At 41.2% G+C, this 24,872-nt stretch overlaps 1 protein-coding gene across 4 annotated transcripts in view; it reads right to left on the bottom strand.

The window, feature by feature from the left end:
* The window catches only part of nrxn2b (neurexin 2b), a 716,836-nt gene that overhangs the window by 96,601 nt on the left and 595,363 nt on the right, over window positions 1-24,872 (bottom strand). For all 4 annotated transcript variants that reach the window (XM_042400576.1, XM_042400577.1, XM_042400578.1 and 1 more), the window contains one exon: window positions 13,839-14,020. In XM_042400576.1, coding sequence (XP_042256510.1) covers window positions 13,839-14,020 — 182 coding nt within the window. The remainder of the gene's footprint in view (window positions 1-13,838; window positions 14,021-24,872) is intronic.

Here is a 24,872-nt window from a genome sequence, read left to right on the forward strand (position 1 = left end):
TACAGACAGGTGACAAATTACAGGAATAACTTGAAAAATGAGTGGAGAAACATAACGAACGCAGACGCTTCCACACAGGTGCACTGCATTGTACGATTAAGCAATCAACATCCAATCATGCTCTGTGGCATCCGGATTTTGTATCAAGATGGCAAGAGGAAAAAAACTAAGTGACTTTGAAAGAGGGTTCATTGTTGGGGCACGGATGGCAGAAGCTTCAGTCACAAAGACTGCTCAGCTGGCTGGTGTTTCAGTAGGAACGGTGACTAAAGTGACATCTGCATTTCGATCTATTGGAAAGACATCAGTAAATAGGATCGGAAATTGTGGTTGACAGCGCGCGTTTGATGACCGTGATGATGTGTAAGGAAAAACAGAAGAGCAACTCTTCCTCAGGTGACTGAGAATGTCAATGATGACAGGATGTGATCAAACAGTCCGTCGACAATTACATAGAGAGGGATATTATAGTAGGGCTTCAGTGCATAAACCCCTCATTACAAAGATGAATGCACATTTGACAGTTCAGTGGTGCAAAAACCACTGGCACTGGTCTATAGAGATGTGGGAAAAGGTGATATGGTCAGATGAGTCATCTTTCACCATATTCTTGACAAGTGGGCGAGTGCATGTGTGGCGTACATGAAGAGAACAGTACAGGTCTGAATGTTTGACCCCTACAGTGAGGGTCACTGCAAATCAATACAAAGTTGCTCTGAGTGATCACCTTTATCCTATGATGAAATATTTCTATCCTGAGAGAGTTTCTTCCAGGATTACAATAACCCTATCCATAGGGCACGAGGAGTCACTGCATAGTTCGATGACTATGAAAGTGATGTGAATCATATGCTATGTCCTTCACAGTCACCAGATATCAACCCAATTGAACACGTATGGGAGATTTTGGACTGACGTGTTAGACAGTGCTCTCCAGCATCATCAAAAAACCAAATGAGAGAATATCTTTTTGAAGAATGGTGTTCATCTCTCTCCTGGAGGGATGAACACCAGAGGGATAGAGACTTATAGAATCAATGCCAAGGCGCGTTGAAGCTGTTCTGGCAGCACATGGTGGCCCAGCACCTTACTAAGATATATACATATATAATATTTCTGTGTGACTGTGTACAGTAATCTACCATATGCTGCCATTTTGGACAGGTCTCTCTTGCAAAAGAGACAACATATTAAATATTCCCATCATACAGAATGGATGACAGATGAGGCAGATTGCCATGTTTACATGTCATTCATGTCACTGGGAAATTCAAGACAGTTGTATGATTGCCGAGTCGGTCCAGTGAGTGTTAAAAAACACTGTGCATTGACTGTAGGACAATATCCATTTAAATTGTGTATGACAGTATGACAGACTCCGAAAGTATGAGCTATCCATATTTGTTTGCTTTCTCAGGCACATCCATATTATTGAGTCTGATACATATCAGCAGGTTCACAATCATCCAAGTTTCCCAGTGGAAATTGATGTGGAAGTTGAATTACAGTTACACATCAGCACCGGGTAATTATGGTAACTTCCCACATGGCATAATGCAACTTTATTACCAATATTTCTGACGCACTCGCTTTCGGTTTTAATTAACCTGGCTAAACTATTGGCTTAATCATAATCTGTCTGATCATCTGACTGCTGACTCCAGATCTCATCAAGTACTTGTTTCAGTACAATGTTATCACAACATAGAAATGATAGCCAAAACTACAAAATATGACCCCAAATGTAATAAATCAGAATTGTGTCATTTCTCATTCAGCATCTCCTTTCCTCTCCAAACAATGGAAATTAATTGACAACAGACCAACTGCTCAAGTTACAGCAAGGAGACTAAATATACTTGGCCTGCAGACTCTGCACGCTGACCACTAACACGCTGACACAGTGCATCTAACAACACTTTTTGTACACCGACTTTATCAGTGAAGCAACCTGAGGGACTGAAAGGTGTGACCAAGTCTGAACTTGATAAATGGAGAAACATCATGACACAGACACTGCTGTGTTCCTGCCCTGGCTGATTGTCTCTCTTTTTTTTCCTCTTTAGAGGTGCGCTGCATGAAATTTAACTCACTGCAGAACACCAGCTGTGGCCCTTATTAAGAGCTCTTTCATTCCTAAAAAGGAAATACAGTTTAAGAAAAAGTCTTCTTCTTATCTTCACCAGTTGCTTTTTAAGAGTTTCACTCTCGGTTCTGACTAAATTTATGCTGATGGCACCACACATTCATTCTTAATGGTGTTCATTTTCAGAATAACAAAAGCACTGAATAATGAATTGGTTTTTCTGGTCTGTCACAGTGGAATGGTCGATGGACTCGCCAAGTTAAGAGTGGCTACTGAGAAAAGATGCATTTATCATTTCTGCCTTGAGTACATCACCGAGGGCTTGGAAACATAGACGTGCACTCTGCATGGATGAGCAGATGTAAACATCTTTTTTTGCCTCTTTCGGCCTCCGAGACATTCTCTTGCAGTCCATCGATCTTTTTCCAGCTCTGTTGCTTTTTTCCCTCTTTCAGTCTTTAAGTCCATTCTCTCCTACTCTGCTTTCAGTCTCTCCTTTTAGCTCGACTATGTTCATGGTAGAAACATCCTCTCCAAGAAAGTCAGCAAGTACACACAGTAAGGGTGAGAAAAGATTCACTAACAGTGTTTGGGCTTTAAGCTGACCACCATTATACGATAGTGGATGAGATAGAGTGGAAAAAGTTCAAAGCAGTTTCATGGAGTAAACACAGAAAAGTCTGACTGTGTTGGTTTTCCTCAATGCAATACAACACTCATGGTGTTTGGGCAATAAGAGATAGATTTTTTTTTTTTATCCTCCAGGAAAGTGGGCCAAAAGTGATGTAGGATGCTCATTTGGTGGTCGATTGAGATATTAAAGGGGGGCATGGACTGATAGCAGTTTTACAATCAATAGAAGACATAAGCTTTATTAAAACAGTACAGAAAGTCAATGGACAAACTTTTATGGAAAGGGCAAGGATGAATTATGGATGCAGTGATGAATCAAAGAGGAGGGAAAACTTAAGGGTCAGCCAAAGTCCAAAAAGTATTAGATAAAATGCTAATAGGCAGCTTTGAATAATGCCCAATAGAGCAATGGTTCTTAAACTTTTTCACGTCAAGGAGCCCTAAACTGACACAAATTAGACAATGGACCTCCATTTGATCAGATTTTGTCCCAGGATCCCACATCTGATAAGATTTTTGCTTTTAGATGTTTTATTACAGAAGGTGTATGAAACCCATTACCAAAGTAGTCATATATGCTGTCATTGTGTTACTTATGGATGGAATTGTAGTGAAAATAAATGATTCCCCTTTTTGCTGGGGACCCACTTTGAGACCCACTGCAGTAGAGAATTATAACACACAGTCAAAAGTTGGGGGAATGTGTTAGATATGAGAATTGGGAGTTTGTATACAAGCACTGTAGGCAGTCGATGTTTGTTTAAGGATGATGTATCCACTATGAAATTCATGCATGTGTCAGCGTTATGAGTTAATCATGGAAGAGAAAAGTTTTAATGAGACCATTCAGAATAGTGCAGACACCTGAGCGTTCAAACAGAAAATGAGTCGATTAGTCACAGAGAATCGTTAACAGCAGCAGCAGAAATTGTAAGTGTAGATGAATCAGAATGCAAATGAAGGTATGATTTCTAATGAGTAATGTTAGCTATGTTGTGTCGGATGAGTTTAGAGTTGTGTTCAATTAAATAGGTTGTCCTGTCTGTGCTGGCCGTGTGCTTATAGCAGTGAGTGAGGCTGGAGGCCTGGATAAAGTGCATCCAGCAGGAGCTGAGGGCCGGATGTGCAGCGATGACATTTGGAGAAGACCTTGCAGTGGTCCTCTCCTCGGGGCACCTCGCTAAATACAAAAAGGACAAGATAAATGCACTCTTTTCATTTTTTCTTCTCCATCTTATTACTTGCTCTATCCGTTTCTTCCCACCCTCCCCTCTTCTTTCCATCTCCCTCCTCATTTCATTCCACATGCTGCTCTCTCTCCAGATTACTGGGATTGTGAGGACCAGCTATACATACATTTTCTTTTATATGTAGGTTTCAAACTGATTCACAGAGTCGTATTGTGAACCCGTACATGTCAGGCTCATTGAGTTAAATCCTAATCTCGAAGATTAAAAAAAAACCACACAGCGAATGTGAAATGCTGCACGTTAAATCTTAAATAAAACGACAAAAGCAGCAAAGACGACACCGTCGGTGCAACGCATCACAATGCTGATAACATAATTTGTGTGGAAAATTATGAAAATAAAACTCTCGCTTCATATTAGATTGCTAGTAGGCAGGTAGTTATCTTGTTGTGCAGTCATACAGTACTCATCTGCACTAAGCTGATGAACCACTTGTGTAAACACTACAATTATGTAGACAGAGTGCAGTGGAAGATGAGTGGAAGGAAGCAGATGGCAGACAATGGCAAGAAAGAATAGAAACAGGGTAGTTTTGCCTTCCCAGGTGATTATTAAAGGCTAGACTGAAGCCATGCAGACAGGCCTGCTATCTTGGACCCTAATAGCTTATTGATCTGGAAAGCCCATCCACCACTTTACTCTTACAGGATACATAGCCAGGGTGAGTTTCAAGTACAGTGACCTACAGGCAGTAAAGATAGTTGAGACCACAAAATGATTGGGTTTTTTATGGACTTATCATCAGTTAGTTAGTTTCAGTATAACATATATTTTAAGTGGTTAAGACATAGCAAAGCAAACAAATGAATAAAAAGCTATCATTTTATTTGCCAGTAGAACTTTGACCTGTCTTCATAGATGTGTAAGTGTAAGCCACTGAACTATCAGCCAGAAAGAACAGCTGGTCCTGATGGTTTTAGATAATGTTTTCTGGGTGGGTTGGCGGTTCAATCCCCAGTTCCTGTCCACATGTTGTAATGTCCTTAAGCATGGCACTAAACCCCAAATTGCTCCTAATGTGTAAGTCGTTTTGGGACGAAAGCATCTGCCAAATAGGTCCGGTGTAATGTAATGCTTCCCTTTTTGTAGACTCACTTAGGCTGAAGTGTACAAAACCAAATGGATGTCCTTTTAGCTACAGTACAGTGCAGATCAACCAATCTTCATTTAATAATAATGTCATCCATCACTTCCTGAGTGCGTTGTCTTCAACAGTAAATCAACACTGTATTATCTGGCTGCAATTGCCCGTCTCTGTATACGTTTAAGTTTTTAATCCCATTGCAGGTCTGACCACACATCAATCAGTGATGTGAATGCGGGTGCTTTCATCAGCTGTCAAAGGCAAATTAGCTGTTGTGAGACCAAGTGCAACAAGCTTAATACAGTATGTGCTTGAAATGATTCAAAATTATGTAATTCAGTATGGATGTACCCTTTCATTCCTTCAGTTGTTGCACAGCGGACAGAATAAATGACCCTCAAATAGTCCAGTTATAGTAACATCTAACAAATGAACAAGTCCACACACATGTGCAGTGATGCTCGCTGTGTGTTTCAGCAGTACTGAGTAACTTCTTGGATCTTTGAAGTACTTTGCGTCTAAAAATCAAGACAAATGACCAAACAGATGACAGCAGAGGCACTGCTTTGAAGTGGTCATCCAAAGGGTTGCAAGAGGTATGTGCATTGTGTAAGACCTCTCAGGCGATGTTAATTAAGCCCATGCTGTGCACTCCCCTCTACAAGCAACACCAATCAAATGATCATGGATGGATTTTAATTAAGAATGGTTAATTATGACAGGGGTCTACCAATCCTAGAGAAGGAGGTGGGTTTCATAGGATGGTCTAGCTCCTAAACCCCTTGCCGATCCAAAGTTAGCCACCCATGATGAAGCTCTAAGTTAGACTCTGCCCCCCCTTCAGCTCACACCCTGCCGCCCCTCCAACCACAGGGACAATTAATTAGTGATGCGAAAGCGAAGGATTAATCGATATGTTGTCAAGCTCCCGCCGGCTGAGGAGAGAGACCCTGCCAAACCCACCAGGACCCGATCTCATTACTAACAGCGGCCCACGCTCCCCTTTGCGAGGCAGCTGCATTCATCAAAGCAATGCCTCCCTTTCTCCCTCAATTGTTCTCCATGCTTCATCCCTCCGTCCCCTCCCTGCATGTTTGGCTTTTTCTTCCCTGACAAGATGAAGGAGGGTAGGTTGCAGAAGTGACATCCATTTAAGAAAGGAAAGGCGGGAGTTATAAATAAGGAAATAACTAAAACACAATGTGTAGCAGAGAATATTTAGGGCTGCCCTTGTAAATTGTGACTGTGCATGAATTAAAGTGTGAACTAGGTTAATCATATATGTCTTGTAAGTGAACGTGAAGGTGTCCTTGCAATTGTGTTTGTGTGCAACTCTGACAGCTAACTGGAACCTGAGCGCAGTGCGTGACTCTGTGTGCATGCCACTGACAGCTAGTTAGGAGTTCATGTGTACTGTGTGTCGCTAAATGTGTGTGCGTGTATGCACTCATATATCCCTCTGTGTATATGTGTGTGTCTGTGTTACTGGGGGCGGGGAGTAGAGGATAAAAGCCCCTGCCTCTCTCTGACAGTTTTATCCGCATCACCATCTGCCTTTATCTGACGCCAGCATCTCTCGGCTCCCCACTGCACTGTGAAAGCTCTCCATCCACCCTGCTCTCCTCGCCACTCATCTTATCCCAGCCTGCCGTCACATGTCAGATCATATTTTTCAACCCATAATTAAACAGTCGCTGGCTTAAACCCTTGACAGATAACCTGTGGCCGTTATAAAGTAAAAATGAAAAAAAAAAGGCATATGGTATATCCCCTCCCCCCCTAAAAGAGGAGAGTTTCTCTCACTAGCCAGCAGTGAGAGGAAAAGAGATCATGGTGAAGGTAATGAAGTCAGATGCTGCACTTCACATTTGGACTGTGGGGATGTTGGCAACAAAAAGCCTATGTGCAGAAACATGAACACCGGGGTGCGCTGTCCCTCTGTTCCTCTCTCAATCAGCATTTGTCACATGCTGGGAGAGGGGTAAGGGTGGGGTCAAGAGGAGAAAATATAGCCATGTCCCTCTTGCTATCCCCCCTCCCGCCTCTAACCCTGCCCCTGCTCAAAGTAGACACTTGTCGTGAGGGATGGCTCCCTCACTGGTAATCAGAGGCAGCTCTTATTTAATGCTATGAGCAGGGACCGGACAGCCAGTGATGGAGGTACTCGGGGAGGCCCGCTGCACGCTGTGCACTGGCCCATAACTGCAGATGAGACACTTCCCACAGAGCAGTTAGCGCGACAACTCGCCAGCTGTAAACATAATGACTGCCAAATGTGAGCGGTGCCCGTGTGAACAGCAATAAATACAAACAGACACCTCTAAAAAATACTAAAAAAGATTGTGCAAGTCCTAGTTTGAGAGGTGCGACTAAACTGCTACAACTTTATTCAGCCATCTGTCAGGCCATTTAGAAAGTTTATGAATATCTCATTGAGAGAACAGCACTGATATGTGCTTCTTTCTTTGAGTGAAAACAGCTACATGAGACTCCATATTTTAACAGTCTCAAGAAAGGAATATTATTTCTGCACAGATTCAAGAACCTGCAGGGTAAGTTCTATTCATTTCTGATGAGTCATAAGGCTGAAGATAGTTACGTTTTGTGAGGCCTCCCTACACAAGCCAGTTTCTCCATATTGTGATCAACGAATACTTTTGGACAAGGGAAGCAAAATGCAAGAAAGTCTCAGAAAATGTGTTTTCCTCAGTGCCTATGTTTACCACGCTGGGTGCTGTCACCTGAGCCAGGCAGCAAGGACAGCAGAGCGTGAAGCTGGAGAAAGACAAGCCCTTCTTTTTGCATGCCCAGTTTTCAAATTGTCAATGTTTGTGTACAGGGAAACATGGACACACTCAGACTGAGACTATCAACTCAGCACAAAACTAAACAATGTTGTACTTTTGTTTGCATTGAGATATGACTGCGGGAAATCACACCAGACACCACACACACACAACTGCAGCTTTTACACTCAGTGTGGTAAGACTGAGGCAGAAGGAGTGTGTATCCTTTCTACAACTGACTGGTGTACTGACTGAAAAACAGTATCATTTAATTGTTCACCTGTTCTGGAAGTTCTTACATTTCACCACTAACATAAAACTACATGTTCAACTGTACACAACCAGCTACACATGATCAGCGACTTTGAATTCTTGCACCTGGACCCAGTTTTTGGCATACTTACATACAGAACTTCCAGTTGATCAGGACATACAGTATGTTGTGCTTTAAAGTAAAGATCATTTTGAAATCTTCAATTGATATAAATGACATTTGTTTTTTGGTTAATGATATAAAATTGTGATGTGGCAGAAAATTCCAACAAGAAAAAATGATTTTGGGTACAATAATCTTATTTTTTTAAATATAAATTAAAACATTTCTTTTCATGACTGGGTTCCAAGGTCTTGCAAGGACATCTGACTTTTCCAGCAGCCACAGACGGGAGATTTAGCTATCAGCCCACTTCCATATCTGTCTGTACGCTTCATTCCCTGAATTTGATGGGGGAAAAGTCATGAATATTGGAAAAAAAAATGATGCTCTGCTCTCCCAAATGACCATGTTTACTTCTATTGAGCTAAGATCCTGTGAAAGACATAGGGGGGACTGGGGCACACCTTGTCTATTACATCTAAGAAAACAGAAATGCTCACTGGAGTAATAAAAGTTGTATCTATTCCTATTGAATTCATCTTGTGAGTGGTGAAACCAAAGGTATTTGCTCACTTACTAAGCTCTTCCTGGAGCTTTTGAACCAATCTCACAGTCATGTTTAGCAAATGGAACTTGTTCAGGTGTCATCAGGTGACCTATGTGCAGGTCCCTGGTCATGGTGTTCTATGAACACCAGACCAAAACTGGCCATCAACTGCATCGGATCAAAGTTATGGACCGGGAGATATGATCTCCCACCCATATACAACTCTCTGTTATGACTTGACCATGGTCCTGTACTTAAGTCATGTAATGACACCTGAGCAAGTTCCATTATGGTTTAATAATGGGTATGGTTGAATGATCCAGGAAAAACTAAGTAACTTTGGAAAAGTGGACTTTTCCAAAATGACTTCCAAGGAGAATGACCTTCCAAAAATGTCTCTGCATTGAAGGAAGTATGGCAGCAACAACAGCGACGTTGTTTGGGATGAAATAAAGAAACTATAGTTTGAATGAGCAGCAAGCTCAGCTCATAGCTGGTTACACCAATGTGACAAATGACGCAAAAACTCCACAACAGTGACTGTGTACCGCAAAAACGGTTGCTAATTCAAACTAATGCAGACATTGGGGGTTACAATTGAGCTACAAGCTACCAACATGTTCATCTAGGCCCAGTGAGTAAAAGGCAACTGGACTTAGTGAGTATTCTTGAAAATGTTTCACCATTCATCCAAAAGGCTTAATTAGTTCTACTGACTCTTGGGGAGTTCTGTGGTATTTAACTTCTCTGGGTGATTAAATACAGAGGAACTTCCCACCAGTCAGTAGAAATGATGAAGTCTACTGGATGAACAGCACATTTTCTTCAAGGCCAGGCAGTGAATCCAGCTGTTTTTGGTTTATTACTACTTGATATTCCCTGACCTGGATGACAGAGAATCTTTATAGACATATGAGCAATCCTGCACTGCAACAGCAATATGTGCAGTCATGTTTAGTCCGCTCTGCAATGATTCATTCCTATGGCATTTTCCAGATAATGAATTTCAAAGCTTTTTCATCTAGAACTCTCAAAATGTCAACTGGAAAGTTTCAGACACACCCACAGTAAATAATTAGGGAAGTGCAAGAAACAAGGTCTTGTGGGGATATAGTATGTCCTTTTTAAACCCAGCCACAGTCAGCAGATTCAGTATAAGCACCTTATCCCACAACCTGGACATTACATCTCATACCCCCAGGCCTGATGACAGGCTGTCAGGAAGATGTAGTGAGTGATGACCTGCCCTCTGTCAGGTAAATAGACAGAAATGGAAAAGGAAGGTGGCATGAAAGAAGAGGAGGCCAATAAAGGAGGAAGCGAATATATAATAATATACTGTAATAGTATAAGAGATGAGTGGTTTGTGAGTGATAAGGAATAATGCTCATCTTGGTGGCACATTATTATCAGCCGTGCCCACCACTGCCAGTATTTTTAGTTAAACAGACAGAGACCGATATCCATCAGCGATGTGTAATATGCTGTAATGAAAAGAAACGGTTGTGATATGGGTCTGTGGGCTTCTGACTCAGTGAAACAGGCTACGGAGGGCCTTAACTTAACATTAATCAATTGCTTCATGAGTAAAAACATGAATTTAGTTGTTTGTCTGCTTTCAAAATGCAGAAATCCAGGAATCATCAACAGCAAACCAATACAGTTTCTTAGCATTGTGCATGTCCACTTCCAAATTGGTCAGTCAGGTTTAGAACCTTTGGAATCCTATTAGAGTCCATGGAACAAGCTAACCTGGAATAAAAAGTGAAATTTTTGAACCACTAGTCAGAGCTAACGGATAACGCCCCTGGTATTGGACCTCAAGACCGCCATCAATGTTTGAACGTTGAGCTATTTTATAGTGTGATTGGGTCCGTAAGGCCCCCATCAGGTGGGATGATATGGGGCCACGGCTCCTGGGTTCTCAGGTCTAATTTGCCTGTACTTCTCCCCTCAAAGAGAGACGGGCATAATTAACAGCACCAAAACACCCACCATGGCTGAACAGAGTCATTTAGGGGAGCGACTCGGGAGGAACGGCAGCAAATGAAATGTAATTGCAATGGGAGCAGAGGAGCCGGGCTAGTGTGTCAGAGGCACTGATGTGTGTGTGAGAGGGAGGCAGAGAGAGAGAATGAATGGGCCAGACATGGGGGAATGAGGGAGTAAATGAAATACACAGAAGTTAGATAGAGAATATGCACCTGAGAGAGGAGCAGGCAAAAAAAATGACTGATGAGGGAATGTGAGCGACAGGCACAGATAAACTAGAAGGAACCTTTCCTTCAGTTTAGAATAAAAAAATGAATGCATCACGGTTCACCGAAAACTCTAAGTTAAAGGATCAGTTCACGTAAATTAAAGAAAAAGACGTTATCTCACCAACCTCTGGTGGTATCTAGCCATGCAGATAGTTTTGGTTTCATTTCCCCAGGTTTTGAGATAGAGTATCTGCCTTCGAGATTTCTTGCAACACCTCAATACAATAGAGGCAAATGGAATCTTGTGACGCTCGCAGCATTGGAAATTGCATTTAAAAATTCAACAGCGATATCTCAGAAACTGTCTTGTTACCCAGCATAATCCACTTTGGTTGAAAGTGGTTCAACTACAATTATTTATTCTATGATATTCTACTGAGATTTACTGTATATGGCCCATTGGTTGAGTCATATGTGACTCTCTAAACAACCCTCTGAATATAACAAAAAGAAGAAATATTACTAAAAATGACAGAAATTGACCCTTTAAAGTTCAAAGTTGCTGCATCTAAACTTTGCAAGGTACATCATCACTTCAACTCCAGCATCATTTGTTGTGTCCATTGCATTTAAAACTGTAATCTTTCATCATTACAGTCATTATCACTATTTATCGCTGATGTTAAGAGCATTCAAATTGGCCTTGACCTCCTTGGTTTATCCATCAGACCTCTCCCCCTCTACACTTTCACCTATCCCTCCCTCTTTCCCCATCATCCCTTCCTCTGTCCCTCTCAGTTTACGGAGCGCTGGATGAGAAGTGACCCAGGGTCAACTATGTTCCTGTCGTTTCCAGGCATGGGCAACCCAAACAAATTGGGGTCACGAGGATGTTGGAGTGGTGTGATCACACACACACACACACACACACACACACAGACAGACGCGGGTGTGCAGATGGCGGAGTGTAGATAAGTGTAGATAATAGTGATAGTGTCTTATCAGTGCGTACTTAAAGAGAGTGTAAAGGAACAGCAGGACATCTTATCCACCAGCTGGTACAGTAAAGCACTGTAGATGTGGACCTGACTATGTACAGTGTGTGTTTAATTGTGTGACTCCAGCAACATGAGTGGGTCACAGTCACCAGGTGTGGTTGTGGTTAGTAATTAACAGAAACCCCCCATTAAAATGAATATGAGTTCTGAATGTAATTTGGGGTAGAGAAAGCATGGGGTCAACGAGACAATTAGAGCCTGTGTAAATGCATTTTTAAATGCCCTCTGTCCCTTAATTGCCATTTAAAGTTATCATTAGAGGTGGTTTGAAATGACCTTTAAGCCTAACATATGAAAGCAATGAAAGCGGAGATGAGGCTAATACTAGTTTAACAAGGGATAAAAAGAGAGGCTGTTGGGTGAGTAGTCATTTTCTGGACTCTGCACACCCTGCCTCTCTCTGAACATTGCAAGTACTACACGCCGAAAAAACTAAATACCATTCAAAGATGATTCCTTAACACCCAGAAAAGCTTGAACCATACATTATCCTGCATAAAAGGGACAGAGCTTAACGTGAGCCAAACCTGAATAAAACCTGATATTACTAATTATTACATACTGTCTGTCTTCATACTTCTCAGTACATCTGAACTCCAGTCCAACCTTGAAGGATAATTCTGCTTTATTACAACTTAGGTCTTTTTTGACCTTCATTTCTATGGCACTGTACTCACCAAGTTAATTGTAAAGAAAGGGGAACTTGGCAAGAACTTTATGTCTGACGAGGCAGTTTTAAACACACCCCCATCTTAGCCAAGCCTAATTTGAGAGCAGAAAAAACAAACAAAAAACCCTAATAGTAAAATGACTGTCTACTGTAAGCATCCATCACACTTAACAGACTGACTTTATTCCCTTTGACCTACAGCACTGTATTTGGCTTAGTTTCTGTGCACATGCAGTTTTCCTGTGCAATGAGGTAGTATTACCAACATCTGGATGCACTAACTCTCAGTTTTACCTACAAATAAGGGTTGCTTGTTTAAAACCTGTCTGACAGACAAGGCAAGAAACACAAATAATCAGCCTGCAGATCTTTATAACATCATCACCATGTTCCCAGATCTCAGAAATAACCTTAGTGGGTTATCATTACTAATAGAAATGATGGTCAAAACTATGAAAGACCCAAGTTACATCATAAATTGGATTATCCTTTAAACCCCAAAAATTTATGACTAAGGGTCATAAAGATCCAAAAGGTTCATGACTAAGCATAAATATCAAGTTGTTATTTGTCAAGCTGGTATCTGTAACCAGCATAAAACACAAATACCTAATTAGTTTCTGTTTGAATATCAAAGTCAAGAAACATTTATGATGTCATCTTGTTCACAGTCCTATCCTTAAAACCAAGAAATTACTGCAAACAAAATGCCTCTATCCACTGACTCAGTTACTCTACTCTTCTCACCTTTAGCCTCCCTCTTACTATCTGTAGGTCCTGGTTTATGCTCAGTCCCCTGGTGCAGGCCATCCTTCATCCCACTTTGACATCCTTCCTTTATGTAGCCTGCTTTTCCTTGTTCCTTTCATTAATTCACCTGTCGTCCTCCCTCCTTCCAGCTTCTTGTTCACCAGTGAAAAGTCTAAATCGCCCCAAGTGCTCTCCCACTCTCTTGGCATCCTTCATCACCCTCCTTGTCTTTTCCACCTGGCGGCTGATAGTAGCTCATGCACATACATCCCAATCCCTACTTTTTCTTTCTGGGCTTTCCCCAGTGCGTCATCTGACCAAATTTAGTGTAGAGTACTTTCCCATTCCTCCATCAAATCCACCCCCACCCCAATAGCCAGAAGGGAGGATATCTTACTATGTGCAGTTCCAGGTAATCTCCAAGTCCCTTGGCGCTCTCTACCCTGACCAGAATGGCCTCCTTCAGCTGCGTGCTGAAGCCCACTGCCAGCCGGTCTGCCCGTGTGCTCGGCCGGTCATTGGGTGGCCAGGTATATGTGATGAGGGCTCCGCCTCGTCCGAAGATGTAAGTTGTCCCAGCTGTAAAACAAAGGAATAAGGGAGGTTATGACACAATAATAGCACTTTAAATACTGTAAAGAAAGATGTTTAATTAAGTTTGTTTTCAAAAACGAATACATTCCCATATATTTTTGGTCTTTGTATTAACAATTTATAAAAATGGCATTTATCTCTGTTTTGAAGAAACTGCAGTTTGTGAAAATAACCTGCAGGTTATAATTCAATGTCAAATAAAGCCTCCTCTTTTAAATAAATACCACCTAAAGAGAGCGTGATGAATATCATTTTGTACTTCAAACCAAGTTTGATGACTTATAAGCACATAAGTGAAATGTCACATACTGATCGACTGAAAAATAAAAAATATGAAAAATATGAGATGAGAAAAAATATATAGTTACTAGCAGTGTAAAACATGATCATGAAGTGCTGGCTGTCACCTCTTTGAAATGTTAATGTGCCATGCCACTGCAGTTTCAATTGCATTGCGTTCAAACTAGAGTGAACTGAAAAACTTTGTGATGGCTATGCTGTTAGTATAACCAGCACTTCTCAACATCAACGATAGAAATCCCTCAGATTTCCCTGTCAAAGAAACTTTGCCTCAACAGTATCTTGAATTTCAGCCTAAAAAAATCTGCCCTCTGTGTACACTGAGTGATTTCATGTTTGAACTGTAACAGAGGAGTTATGACTTGGCTCGGCTCCAATAAGCCCAGTGGTGAATGAGAAATGATGGGCGTTGGCTATGATTAGAACAGAGTAATGAAACCACAGTGAAGTGCTCTAAACCCTGTGGGCTGTCTGCCTTCCCTGGAACATAAATACACATAAACAAAAACACAGGCTGTACGTGTATACAGCTAATGTGCACGCACGCACACATACACACAGTAGATGCATGCACACTCGACACGCACACATGACCCAGCAATTCAAACACACTTTTATGCACACAGGCGATTACATGTTCTAATGATACACACATTTACAGACAAGGAGAGACGTGCACACACACTCACATACAGATTCACATGCATGTCAGACTGCAACTAAGAACATCTTTGTTATTAATGTAACATTTAGGTTTTTTTGATTTATTGATTAATCCTTTAGTCCAGTGTTTTTCAACCTTTTTTGAGCCAAGGTACATTTATTTCATTGAAAAAAAAATCATGAGGCACACCACCAGCCGAAAATGTTAAAAACTGAAACTATGCAGCCTATATTAACAACATGAAGTCATTCTCGTCAAAGTGTCTTGAATAGGAATCATATAAACACAAAGAAAAAAGTCTTTTATAATCTTTCATATTTCTACTCTCTCAGTGTGAAACCTGGGCCTGTTTGGATGAACACAGAGCTGATATCTTGGCGGGAATCAAAGAAAGACACACACGAAGCTCTTCCTCAACAGCTCTCAGTCTCTCTCTGTTTTCTGTTTTTATAGCAGTCAGGCTTGAAAAGCTCACCTACCACAGATATGTCGTGGAAAATGTGAGCAATGTCAAAATAGCTTTGTTTGCCAGAATGGGGAACTCCTTGGCAGTAGCCAAGCAAAAACTGTCCAAAGGTAGATCAGCAAAGCTTAGCTTTAAACCACGATTTTGTCTCAGTTCAGTTATTTCCTCCTGCTCCTGGAAAGACATGTCCTTTCCAACAACTGATGCTGAGCTATCAGGGTCCCTAACCCAGGTAAGTCATTCAGTGAAGGCTGAAGAGAGATAAAATGTAACTGTCTGCAGACATGTCATCAATACGTCTGGAAATTGTGTTATCTAGGAGAGGGACTTTGGCTATTTCTTTAGCCGCTTCAGGTCCGAGCATCTCATTTACAACGGCTTTGCAGGCGGGAAGTATTAATGTCTCTGCCACAGTGTGGGACTTTTTTGATTTAGCTACAAGTTCAGCAACGTGGTAGCTAGCTTTAAGGGCTCTCTCATTTACCTTTGTGGTTCTTCTAATGAAAGTTGCCTGTTTCTCCGTGTGTTCACGCAGGCGAACAAAATAGTCCGCATTCTTGTTTTGAATCGAAGGGTGTTTCGTTTGGAGATGGCGTTTAGCTTACTTGGGACCACAGCACTGTTGGATAGCTTTTCACCACACACCAAGCACGACGGAGTCGGTGTCATTGCCTCGCGCCAGAGACTTAACTCGAGCTCACCGTCTTTGCTTTCTTTTGACCTCCACTCCAGTTCGGAGTTAGCATTTTTCCTTTTCAAAAACTTTTCCGTCACTGTCACCGTACAGTCTCACTAGCCACAACGCCCTAATCACCACCACCTGTCGCATCCATGCATCACTAATTCTCTTGTCTCAAAGTAATAGGCAATAGTAGTAGGCAATTAGCTACCTGCTGCCCCCTACTGACACGGAAGAGTATTACATGATTACTCTGCCAGTCACTATACAGCACAGACACTCGACAATGGCACATTATTTGCAGATAATAATTAATTCGTTTTCAAAAAATGTTTTTTTAGACCAATTGGGTGAAATTGGATAATTTCCCACGGCACACCTGACAATATCTCACGGCACAGTGGTTGAAAAACACTGCTTTAGTCCAGTGGTTCCAAAACTTTTTTTTGTCATGAACCCTTTTGGAAGCTGAAATAGATTTAAATCCCCACAACCCTCCTCCCTAATGTGAAAATCAATGTGATTTTTTATTTTTTTTATTGTAGCAATACTGGGGAAACAAGAAACTGGAGGAGCTCAGTTTAAATTCTATTAAAATAGCACTGTCAGCAACATGAGCTGCATGTTTCTTTTCATGCATGTCTCATTAGCTAAACATTCCCCAAACCTTTTTCTGAGTTTTGAAGTTCTGAAGTTTCTATATGAGTTTCTTAGATATAAAAGACACACAGCACTTCTGTTATATTGACAGCAAACTCAAAAGCAAGAAAGTCTTTTTCATGTTTTGGATTTGACAGATGTGTTTCCACGATGCCCCTCACCATCTTGTACATGCTTTCTGAATAAATCTTGCAAACCTGAATCTTGAGAGGCTTGCCAACATCAGAGCGCTCTCTTTTGTTTTTGTTTCCAAATGAATATGATTCAGTCAACTTTTGTTCCTCGACACATTTTTTCCCTGTGTCATGTGTGCCCCTGGTTTAATCTATAAAATGTCCAAAAAAAGAAAAAAAAATTCTATCACAACTTCCCAGACTACTACTGTTCTCCACAAATTGCTTGTTTTGTTCAACAAGCAGTCCAAAACCCAAAGGCATTCAAATGCAAATCCTCATATTTGAAAAGCTAGAACCAACTTATGAAATGACTTAAATTTACCAAAATTGTTGTCCATTCATTATCTGTCAATTGACAAATCATTTCAGTACTGTAGATTGACGTAGAATATGCACAATCACGCATGGACACAGTTGTGCACAGCATGAGGTTTTTGTAGCACACTTGTATATTGAAGCACATATACTCACACGTTCAAGGACGCGCACACACACACACACACTTGTTTTTTTCATGCCCTACAAAGCTCTCTCTCTAGGTGTGCTCCAGACAGAGAGGATGGAGAGCAGAGCTGTGATGGCTGAAGGGCCAACAGGCCATCAAACGACATTCACAGAAACATGCCCCAAACCCCACAACAAGGCAGGCTGATAAAGAATAGAGACATGCAGTCTTTTCTGTGCAAACACACGCTCACACACACACGTTTACCTAGCTCACTTTTGGGGAATTTAAATAGACTTACATTCATTTCCTGAAGACTTAACCACTGATCAAAAGAACAGCTTTTTGCCAATTGGGTCACAGCTTTTGTCCCCGACTGCACAAGCTGTCCCCAATCAACGGGTTTTAAGTCTGGTGTGTGTCCCTGAGTTAAGTCACCCACCACCCCCACCCACCCAAGACACACACACACACACACACACACACACACACACACACACACACACACACACACACACACACACACACACACACACACACTCGCACATATTCACTGAGCTACCTGACACTTTCATTATCTAACTATCCACTGGTCTGGTAACCATTTGAAATCAGCTGACACAACTGTCCTCCCTTTCTCTCTACCACTTTTTCTCTCTCCCTCTCTCTGGCTCTCAACATCCCTCCCTCCCTCCTCCTCCTCCTCCTCTCCTCCTTCCCTCCCAGTGGAGCTAAGCCCTCTGCTCAGCTCTTGTTGTTTTCTGGAGGCTGTATTATTTTAGCGCTGACTAATTATCGCAGCATGGCAAGGAGGGCTATAAGGAGGTTGTGTGCCAGAGGAGGGGGGAAAAAAGAGAGGATGAAGAAAGACGACACTGTATGGAGGCAGGGAGTGTAGAGGATGGGAAAGTGCACACAGTGGATGGTGGAGAGAAGAAGAAAGTTGGCATTTTGCTTCTTTTTTTTTCTTTCCTGTGTTTATTAACAGCGTAGCACTCACAGAAGCTGGGCGAGAGACAGCTGTGGAGGAAGAGGAGGAAAGGTTTCTAAAATGGCCGACAAACAGGGAGGGAGATGGAGGGGAGCCATGTTGTGATAGATGAGAGTGTAGCCATGTTGGGTAAAAAGAGAGAGAATAGTTAATGGTGGTTGGTAGTTGAGCTTGTTAATCTGTGTGAATGCATACTAGGAGAGAAGAGACCGAGAAGGAGAAGAAGAAGGTTTAGCTGCCACACAAACACTGGCACAATAAAAGAGTGATGATTTACAAGTGGCAGGAAGTACTCAGCCTGTAAAAACAGTTGTATAATGTCTGATGTCTGAAGAAACCCTGTCATCAGGGTTGGACTATTTAACAGTAAGCCTATGTAGCAAAGAAAGTTTGAAATATGGCAGCATTTAGCAGACGGATGTGGTCTAAAAACACAACCAATTTGCATTATGGGACATGTAGGAACCAGTGGTTTTGAGTTAGGGTATCTTTGCCTCTACTGCATCAATTTTGGATATTCTTTTTAAATTCTAGCCTCTTTGAAGTCTTTAAACTTTATGAAAGTGCAATAGTGCATGCTACAGATTTCTTTTCATGTAAATAGAAGGAGATATATTATTTTTTAAACTTTTCTTTTCAATAATAAACAAACAGTGTTTTTGTGAATAACAAATAGAGGATGTTACCTGGTCGGTCAAGGACATTTTCATTCAGCTAGCTAGATAGCTGCATACACACAACCACGACACAACAAGGACGTCAAAACCTGAAATGCTCTTCTGTCTCTGTTGCTGTTTTAAAGTGCCTTTCATCAACATAATGTCACATATTTGAACTTTATCCCTATTCTGACTGGGCTAGTGGTTGAAGTTGATACAACACACACCGCACAATTACAAATTCATATAACTCACGTTTTTAATGAGCTAGATTAATCATCCTGTCCATTTATTATGAAGTATTTGTCTGTCACTGTGGTCCATCTCTGATATGACAAAGGTCCCACAGGTCCCATTCTAGTCCCTCTTAATTTACCTAAACCGTCATCACATGTGTTGTGTTTTGAAGTACTGTCAACCCACATAACTCTAGGTTCTAATTAAGCTCCTGAGGTTTTCATGAATGCTACATTTGCCAAATTCCACTAAAATATGTATCAAATGAAGCATAAAACATTTAATCATTCAATTTAATGAACATGTACAGCCATACATAATAGTATATTTGATTTTACTAAATATTAGTGTTGAATGTTGCAAAGGGTATCTGACCTAAAGGGAGAAGGGTCCCCAAACACCCACATGAATCTAACACTTGAATATATCTAAATTAGGGTGCACACGAAATTAGACATGCAGCACGAATCGTCACTGCATACCTTACGTGTGTACTCACAGTGAATTAAGCCTTATCAGTTAACACCCCTCTCATGTGGAGCATCTACCATATGTTTTGTGTTCTCTAGAGTTTCCTGTGTGCCGCCACTGTCACAGTCACTCTTATCACTTTTTACTTTATCATCAGCACATTCACCTTACTATCACAAACAGTGGTGCCAAAGTCGAGAAAAAAAACAATTTCAAAACTCCAGTAGAACTTAGAAACTCTTTCTACTTCTTTCTTGTTCCTACGACCATCCTATGAGGTGGTGTTGACTTTACCTGTTTTGATTTGTCCAGTTGATAGTGGCCACCTGCTGCTTTGTGTGCTTGTATACGTGCTTGCATGTCTTTGTGTGTATGTGCACTCCTCTCGCCTCTAAATGAGGAGACAAAGGAGGTGCAGAGTCTCTAATGAGTATCCTGACAGGGCGCATCCATGTGTCACTGTTTCTCCCAGCAAACACCTGCTGCTCTGGTTGAGGCGAAAACCACCTAATACTGCAATGCAACACACACTAACAGGAGGACAAGAGGAGGAGATAAATAGAGAGAGAAAGTGTGCATCAAACCAAAGAAGACGAGTCTGGAGGGCATTCGTCTCTGGCTGGCTTCAAGAGAATGATCTCCTTCAAATCAGAGAACATCTATACGCTTTGAGTGGATCTCTGAGGGCTCAAAGTCAGGAGTCTTGCAGCCGCTCTAACAGGTGACTGTATTGCACTTTTGACACAAAGATAAACACAGTGAGTTGTTCACTGTGATCACATATCTAACACAAACACATTTCAAGTTATTGCTTGCTAAAATAACTTGAATACAATGTCTGCCAAGAAATCAATCTAACACTTTTGGTGGGGTTTGCAAACAGGCAGCAGTAATGTATTGTAACGGTAAAGACGTTACTGGATTGAAAGATGAAAAGAAACACTGGTATGGCTATGTAATCATCATAAAATATCTGCTTGAAAGAACCAGAGCTGACGGCTTCCCAACCTCTTGTGGTCTTGTGAATTCTGTCTGTCCTCTCTCTGAAGCAAAGGTAGAACTAGCATGACGTAGCACTGTGATACCCATTATGAAGGAGGTTGGGTTTATGGTTTGGAGTAAAAAGTGTCTGACCTTGACTTTCAGTCTCCTCCCAACAATCAATGTTCTTCCCCTACCCTCAACCAAGGAGTCTTAGGTGCCTAAACCAAAGCAAACTTAAAGCATAGAGATCATATGATTTATTTTACAATGGTCATATGGGTCATTTTGGAAGGGAGGAAGGTGTTAGGTATTAGGACTTGTTTAAATGTGTGTGCATGTGAGTATGTGTGTAAGAGTAAATGTATATACTGCATGTACCACCATGTTTACATGTGTATCTGTGGTGGATTTGTTGGTGCATAAAAACGTGTGAGTGTGTAAAACTGCTTAAGCAAACATGGCAAAAAAAGCTATCTGCATCAGAATTCTTCCAAACAGCAACTGTTTGCCTTTATTGGAAACTGTGAGTTAAAAGTAAATTAGTGCTGCCTTGGGAGTTGTCTGCAAACAAAAACCTGGCAGAGTATGGATTCCTCTGACCTTCAGTCCACCGTGGTCTAATCAAGCAATCTGCCTGGCCGTGTTCGCTAGAATAACAATAATGATGGAAATGCTCTACTGCACTCGTGTTTCACGCCCCCCCACATCCAAAAAAGAGGCTAAATATTTATTACTTTTGTCCAATTAGCTCTGGCGCCATCGATCTGGCCAATCAATCTTACCTGCGGCGCTAGAGGTGGAGAGAGTGCAAATAGATGAATCAAAACATTGCGGGACGCCCCTAGATTATTATTTCCATTCACAGGAGCCGGCTGGTAATTTGGTTTGAAGAAGAACGGACAAAAAAAAAAAAAAAAAAAAATTTTCCTTTGTCCACAGATCCAGTGGAAAAATAATCAGAAAAGACTCATGAATCAAAACAGTAATGAAAAACTTATTGATTTTGATTTCTTACGCCCCCTCCCCTTCCCTTTTCCTCACTCTTCTTCTCTACAGTGGGGCAAGAGGGGACTGTAGTTAGGATTGAGTTTATCATTTGGGATGCTTTCTCTGTTAGGGGCCATTGATTTAGGATAGTGGATTCTAGGCCACTACCATCTCCATCTACTGTGCGGATAAACAGGTCATATTGGAGAAAGCAGACGCCACGATTTTTCATTAAGGCCTGTGGTCAATGTTGCAGTGTCAAACACCAGCTGCAAAGCCTCATGGGAGCTGACACCGTGAAATTTACGAGACAGGACAGCGTTAAAATGAAAACTCCAAGAGGAAGAAAGGCCTGATGGTGGTGATTAAGTCAATTCTTGAGAGGCAATAAGCCTCAAGGCACAGCACTGTACACCCACATAAATATACACAAACTTCTTACTTTAAACTCTCAAACTGGCTCTCAAACAATAACTCAATAATACACAGATGATTCCTCCAACCTTCATGTATTATTGCATCAGTACAGGCTGATTCTTTGAGGCAGTTAAGGAAAGAGACAAAGCTATTGATTCCTTTTTAAAGAGCAGAATGAAATCTTTTTTGCTCCTTTTTTTGACACAACATATATTTCAGAGAAACTTACAAAGGAATGTGTAGACTGGGAGAAACAAAGGACACAGAGAGAAAGGGGCTAAGATGAGACATTTGCCAAAAGTTTCCAGACAGCTGTTGATCTTTGAAGTTGCAGTTACACACACACACACACACACACACAAGAACTTAGTGAAGAGCACACACATTTTGTTGACATTTTAGGGTCTTTCTATCTCTTACCCTCACACACAAGCACTGTCAGATGCAAACACGCCCCTTTGGTTGTCTAACTACCTCGTCAACATCGCTGCCCTTGCTCTGATAGTCATTTCTCTGTGGCGGTACATAGAAAAATGTAGAAATGGAATCCTGAAGATTGGCTGCATCTAAAGTGGAAATAGCATGTCATCCCTCTGTGATGTGGTTGGATAATATTCCTCTTCTATCTATACTTTCTGCAAGATTGCTTCAAAGGATGAGACGGGCCTTCCTGTTACAAGAGGTTAGACGACACATGATTACTGGATTGTCAAAGTTTCCAACACTTTCCTGAGTCCAGTTCTAGTAATACAAGTGAGAAGGTGAAGACACTAAGAAGGATGTATTTGAAAGCCATTTAAAGACACAGTTTTCTGTGACTGAAAGAAAAATATAATTGTTCAGGTATGGTTAAATCCCATTCATTTTGATACCTCAAGGAAATCTAAACTCTTTATGTCTTTTTGACTTAGTTTGATCTCAACAGGCTGATAAGAGCTTCAGTTGTAATTGGGTTTGGAGAGTTTTGCAGCACTAGCTGGAGGACAGGGACACTGCACCTCAGTAGCCTGGACTATATTTGAAAAGAGTAATTGGACTGACCTTATACTTGGGAAATAATTGGACTGATTATACATTTTTCACATGCTACACATACCCTTATATCACCAAATCAGAAGCTGAAACATGTTCCTTTTTAACTACAGTTGTAAAGTATAAAGATCTCCTCGTGTGATGCTGTCACCAATTAAAATGTCTAAGTCAAAATGAGTAAACATGCAGTTTCATCTTCAAAATATTATATAGTATGTCAGAATAAGAGGTCGCTCAATGTCATTCAGGATTGGTATATAGCAGCTGCAGCTAGCATAGATTTTGTTTCGGGGGCTACTGATGGTTAAGGGCACTGTGGGAATTTCAGCCATGAGCAAAAAAAAACCTAATTGGGAAGTAACAATAGAAAGGGAATTGACAGGGAGTCCATTGACAGGTAAAGAATGATAAAGGACACCATTCATATCCCACACCCAAGACCACTCTTGAGACATTGATTACTACCAAATGTTACCACGTTACCTACGTTTGCATGTTAACACATGGACATGCTCCATTTGCTGATGAAACCATGACATCTGATTGAAAAGTTGGGATAAGATACCTACCTAAGTGAAACCTTTATGTTGAAACTATTTTGTCACACATACTTCTATCAAGGTCAAAAACGAACTTCAGTATTAAAATTGAATCGGTAGTCAAATTAAGTAACCTTAGAGTAGTGCAAGCTCAGTGTAAGGGTGTAACAGAGAAGGGCACCAATGTAATCAAGCTTTTCATACTTGCCACTAACTGAAAAAATATACCTATGGTTATGGCTCGACTATAGCCACACATCCAGGTGGGTGCGTAAGCTAGGCTTCACATACCAAGGTTATCAGTCAAAGAAAGAAGTCACTACATTGCTTACTTTTTCTTCCAACTTTGATAACACCTGTTCCCTCGTACTGTTGTCCTTGTCACTGCTCCCGCCACTGTTGTTAGCAGGGGAGAAGATGTGGACAGCCACATGCCTTCCCTCATACACGGGTCACCAGCTTGGACAGAATGGCGTAACACTATCACTCCTTGCAGGCATTCAGTCCCGATCAACCAGCAGGAGTCACTGCCGCAGCAACAAGAACATAAGCCCTCACTGTCTTCCACTGATGAACACAGCCAATTATATTCATTAGAGTCCATGACCAAGCTGGAGATGCTGCTACTGGGTATTCAAACTGGGTGACTGTGGCGGTGGGTCAGCGTTTTACTCCTGTGCCACCCTGTGTCTTGTCTACCTTCTTTCCAGTAAGCAATCTTTTAACTTGACATAATGTATTTTGCCACTATAGCTGCATCTCAATACATATTTGTATGAGCGAACTTGCCATCAACTCCATCTCAATCTTTCATAACCAAACCAATTACATATAGGTTCCTTTGAGTTTGTGAGTTTAACATAGGTGGATATCCTCAACATTGTAGTTGCTTTGAAATTATAATGTCTATGTGTGAACTCTTACAGAGTCAACAACATAATATTAGGGAGGCACAGAGGAGGGAGTGATAGATTTCTTTGAAGCTTATTGGTGCTTATTTGTTTTGAGGATGATAGCCATAACAATGGAATAATAGCTTAGTCTTCTCTTTCTGTATTAAATTGTAGGCTACTAACAAAAAGGAACTGATTTCAGTGACAGATTGTCACCCGCTTAAAAGCACTTCTTAA

The sequence above is a fragment of the Thunnus maccoyii genome, chromosome 22 (assembly GCF_910596095.1).
Source record: "Thunnus maccoyii chromosome 22, fThuMac1.1, whole genome shotgun sequence".
NCBI classification, from domain to species: domain Eukaryota; kingdom Metazoa; phylum Chordata; class Actinopteri; order Scombriformes; family Scombridae; genus Thunnus; species Thunnus maccoyii.